The sequence below is a fragment of the Coenobita brevimanus genome, chromosome 53 (assembly GCF_032717465.1).
Source record: "Coenobita brevimanus isolate Jiangsu-jjx chromosome 53, ASM3271746v2, whole genome shotgun sequence".
NCBI lineage: Eukaryota > Metazoa > Arthropoda > Malacostraca > Decapoda > Coenobitidae > Coenobita > Coenobita brevimanus.
In genome coordinates, this window is record NC_137006.1 from 43,510,037 (window position 1) to 43,514,240 (window position 4,204).

Consider the following 4,204-nt stretch of genomic DNA (forward strand, 5'->3'; position numbering starts at 1 on the left):
TCTCTCTCTCTCTCTCTCTCTCTCTCTTTCTCTGTTATTAATGGACTATCCTGTATTTATGGGTATAGGTGCTCTCTCTCTCTCTCTCTCTCTCTGTTATTAATGGACTATCCTGTATTTATGGGTATAGGTGCTCTCTCTCTCTCTCTCTCTCTCTCTCTCTCTCTCTCTCTCTGTTATTAATGGACTATCCTGTATTTATGGGTATAGGTGCTCTCTCTCTCTCTCTCTCTCTCTGTTATTAATGGACTATTCTGTATTTATGGGTATAGGTGCTCTCTCTCTCTCTCTCTCACTCTCTCTCTCTGTTATTTATGGACTATTCTGTATTTATGGGTATAGGTGCTCTCTCTCTCTCTCTCTCTCTCTCTCTCTCTCTCTCTCATTTATGGAATATCCTGTATTTATGGGTATAGGTGCTCTTCTCTCTCTCTCTCTCTCTCTCTCTGTTATTAATGGACTATTCTGTATTTATGGGTATAGGTGCTCTCTCTCTCTCTCTCTCTCTCTCTCTCTCTCTGTTATTAATGGACTATTCTGTATTTATGGGTATAGGTGCTCTCTCTCTCTCTCTCTCTCTCTCTCTCTCTCTCTCACTCTCTCTCTATGTTATTAATGGACTATTCTGTATTTATGGGTAAAGGTGCTCTTTCTCTCTCTCTCTCTCTCTCTCTCTCTCTCTCTCTCTCTCTCAGCGGCATTGGAGGGATGATGATATAGGGAAGAAAAAGACTAAAATAATTGCAAAATATTATTATTGAGAATTACAAAACCCTTCCATTCGTAATCATAAGTACAAAAACGTTTCACTTTTTCGCATAATATACAAAATAATTCATTCTTAAGTTCAGTACACATAAAATCCATCTATTCTTAATTATAATAGATAAAAAACCTTCCATTCTCTCTGGTAACTCCAATGCATGACCTGCCATTTTTAAATATATACACGACGCCTGCCATTTTTTTCGAGTCATACAAATTCAAAGAACCATCCAGTCCACACCCGCAGCGTAGTTCAAATTCAAGACCATCCACTCATTAGCTGAATACAGATACGAATCCTTCCATTTTTTGGGGCAGTAAATCCACACCCGCAGCGTAGTTCAGATTCAAAACCATCCACTCATCAGCTGAATACAGGTACGAATCCTTCCATTTTTTTGAGGAGTAAAAAATTCAGACCCATCCACTCATCAGATGAATACAGGTACGAATCCTTCCATTGTTTTGAGCAGTAAAAAATTCAGACCCATCCACTCATCAGCTGAATACAGATACGAATCCTTCCATTCCATAATACAGATCACTAAAGTCATATCAAACCTTCCTTAATACAACTAAGTCATCCCATCACCACTGTCTCCTTGCCTGAGTAATATGGAGACTCAGATACCACACTTATAAAAATATAGTGTAAAAAATAATATATATAAAAGTGCGATACAAAATATAACTCCAGAGGAAGATATGAGCAGGAGGGTGTGGTGGTGTGGGAGGCAGGAACCAGCACCGGCAGGGTAAGAGGAAGGATCCATTTTTCTCGTGGGGTGAAGGAGGCTGTCTGGCATCTCTTTTGTTTGTGTATGCATATGACGCGTTGATGCTCTCTCGTGTGTGATTTTTGCATCTCTTGTTAATGGAGAAGTACTGTAGCTAACGCACACGAGATTGATGTGATGTAATATGCAAGGTAAATGATAAAGAAGAGATGAAGCCTCCAGAGTTGACGTTAACATGGGCTAAGGGCAGTGGTTCCTCGGTTATCAGGGAGTTGAATCTCTTCTCATGAGTTCAGAATCCCAGGCATGTAAAGGAACTGCTGAGTGAGAGTGTTCAGGGTCCCATGTGTGAGGGTGTGCCTACAGTCCGGTAAGCACATGTGGTGGTGGTGGTGTGGCGCCACCACTCCACTCACCAGGCTGACCAGGCCAGGGTGGGGGTGGCAGGTGGGGTGTTATCGTCCCCAGGGAAGGATGGTTTGGGGCTGTGGTGGTGGGGTTCACGCTGGTGGTGACACTGCTTGGTCGTCCTGGCACTCCTGCAGGTCCTGGGTGCTGTCACCGGCAAACCTGACCCTCCTGGCGTGGGCTTGTGCGGCCAGGGCGGGTGTGAGAGGTGGGGCCATGATACGTGCAAAGGCAGCTCTGGCCCGGGCCAGCAGAGGGGCAGCAGTGGCGGCCAGACGCTGGTCCAGCTTGGGTCTGTTGGGTTTGTTGGTGGTGAGCCAGGCATCATCCATGTACTTGTTGACCTCAGACACACCTGACCTCAGTTCCACCTTGGGCTGTAGTAGGCGGCGCAGCAGACGCAGCAGGCGTGGGGTGAAGCAGCGGAAGCGTGGGGGTGGGCGGGTGGTAGTGCGGGTGGCCCAGGCTGCCCACCAACGGTAATGAGGGTCGCTGATGTGTGCAGCATTCCAAGGTGGTCGTCCAGTAAGGCACATCACCACCAGCACACCCAGTGACCAGGCGTCTTGTGCAGTATCCACTATGTATGACTCGCCCTCCACTGCCCAGGCCACCTCAGGGGCAACCCACTCTGCCCGCACTCCAGCCCTCACCACACGCTCCCCTGAGGTCCTCACTCGGCCCAAGCCGGCCAGTCGCACTTCACGCAGGTGGGGGTCAACAGCCTGCACCACGTGATAGGACAGGTCACGGTGCACCAATCGGTTTAGGTGTAGCTGCTGTAGTGCCGCCGCCACCTGCCCAACCACACGCTTGGTGGTGGCCTCATCCAGCACACCACCACTGTGCTGCATGGCCTGACGCACACTGCCACACGGCCCAGCCTCCTCCACCACCACGTAGCAGCCGTCTGTCTCGTACAGGTAGGGCGAGGGCTGAACCAGGGCAGGGTGTGCGGGGAGGTTGGGCCGTGGGTGGCGCAGCAGGTCACCCTTGATGGAGGGTGTCTTGTGGTGGCAGTGTAGTGACACCTGCCACCCACCTGTCACCACACCCACATACACCCCACACCCACACCCGGACCCACACCCACGACCCACCTTCTGCACATTGTCCACCACCTCCTCCAGTGCACCCACCCGCACCACATTGCTGTTGGCGCTGCCCGTGCTGCCCACGCTGACCTTCCTGTCATTGTTGTCCACCCCCTGCTGACTCACACTGCTGTCCTTCCTCCTGATATAGCTGGTAAAGGAGCTGTTACTGCTGGTCCTGCTGGCACTCTTCTGCCTCCTGACGGCGAGGCAGGGGTCACTACAGCCACTGATGTTGCTGCAGTTGCTGGTCTTCCTGCTGACGCCCTGTCTGTTGGCGAGGCTGCTGTCACTGGCCTTCCTGCTGATGTAGCTTTGTTTTCTGCGCATGCTGCAGCAGCTCTTGCTACGCATCACTGTGCTGGCCATCCTGCAAACACAACACACGGGGTCAGTACATAGAAACTTGGTCCGGTGTTAGCAAGAAACTATTAGACCAAGTGCAATGTTTCCTGTATTTATAGGGAGCAGAGAGCTGGGTGGGGGCAGGGATGTGTTGTCTGTCAGGTTATTCATTCTAAGCAAATTACATGAGTTAACCTCAGTGTTTGTCCAAAGTAGCTTGAACACACTGCTTTTGAAAGACTTGAGTGTATAGCTGAGATAGTGGTGAAGTGTGGAGGCAAATTGATGTGTGTGTGTGTGTGTGTGTGTGTGTGTGTGTGTGTGTGTAATGGCAACCCTCACCGCCACCAAGCATTAGTCCACACCACAGTCTTATTCTGCCCTATGACATCACCGCCACAAGAGTAGCGTAATCACTGCCAAACACCCACTGAATGACAAAGAAAATGTATAACTCTATATTCACGAAGAGGGGATATTAACCTATTCAGCCAAAGGACATCATTCTTCATTTTCACTTCATCTACGCCTCTATTAGATTATTTAATTGAATTTAGGGGGAGACTGTTGAAGAAATTGGGTTATTTTTGAAGGCACAATCATATCCCTGCATTCAAAGTCTATCAGAGGTTGAATTTAAGAGCCAAATGAACAAGAATAAAGAACAACAAACTCACTGTACTAAAGATTTTAAACCCATAATAAGAACAGGTTTTCTGTGATCACACGAAACGAGAACTTAAGATTTATGCAAGAGGGTGATGGTGTTCAACTTACATCTTGATTTGATAGCACTGATTTTCTTCACACGCAAAAACTGAGCAGTCCAACACCACTGGAGAAAGTGTTAATCCC

General features: G+C 48.4%; 1 protein-coding gene across 1 annotated transcript in view; it reads right to left on the reverse strand.

The window, feature by feature from the left end:
- Positions 1 to 744: 744 nt before the first annotated feature.
- The window catches only part of LOC145400676 (uncharacterized), a 3,557-nt gene continuing 97 nt past the window's right edge, over positions 745 to 4,204 (reverse strand). Inside the window, exons 1-2 of the mRNA XM_080273112.1 lie at positions 4,127 to 4,204; positions 745 to 3,374 (exon numbers count right to left, since the gene is read on the reverse strand). The exon at positions 4,127 to 4,204 is cut by the window's right edge and continues 97 nt beyond it. Coding sequence (XP_080129238.1) covers positions 2,003 to 3,374; positions 4,127 to 4,128 — 1,374 coding nt within the window. The 5' untranslated portion in view covers positions 4,129 to 4,204 and the 3' untranslated portion in view covers positions 745 to 2,002. The remainder of the gene's footprint in view (positions 3,375 to 4,126) is intronic.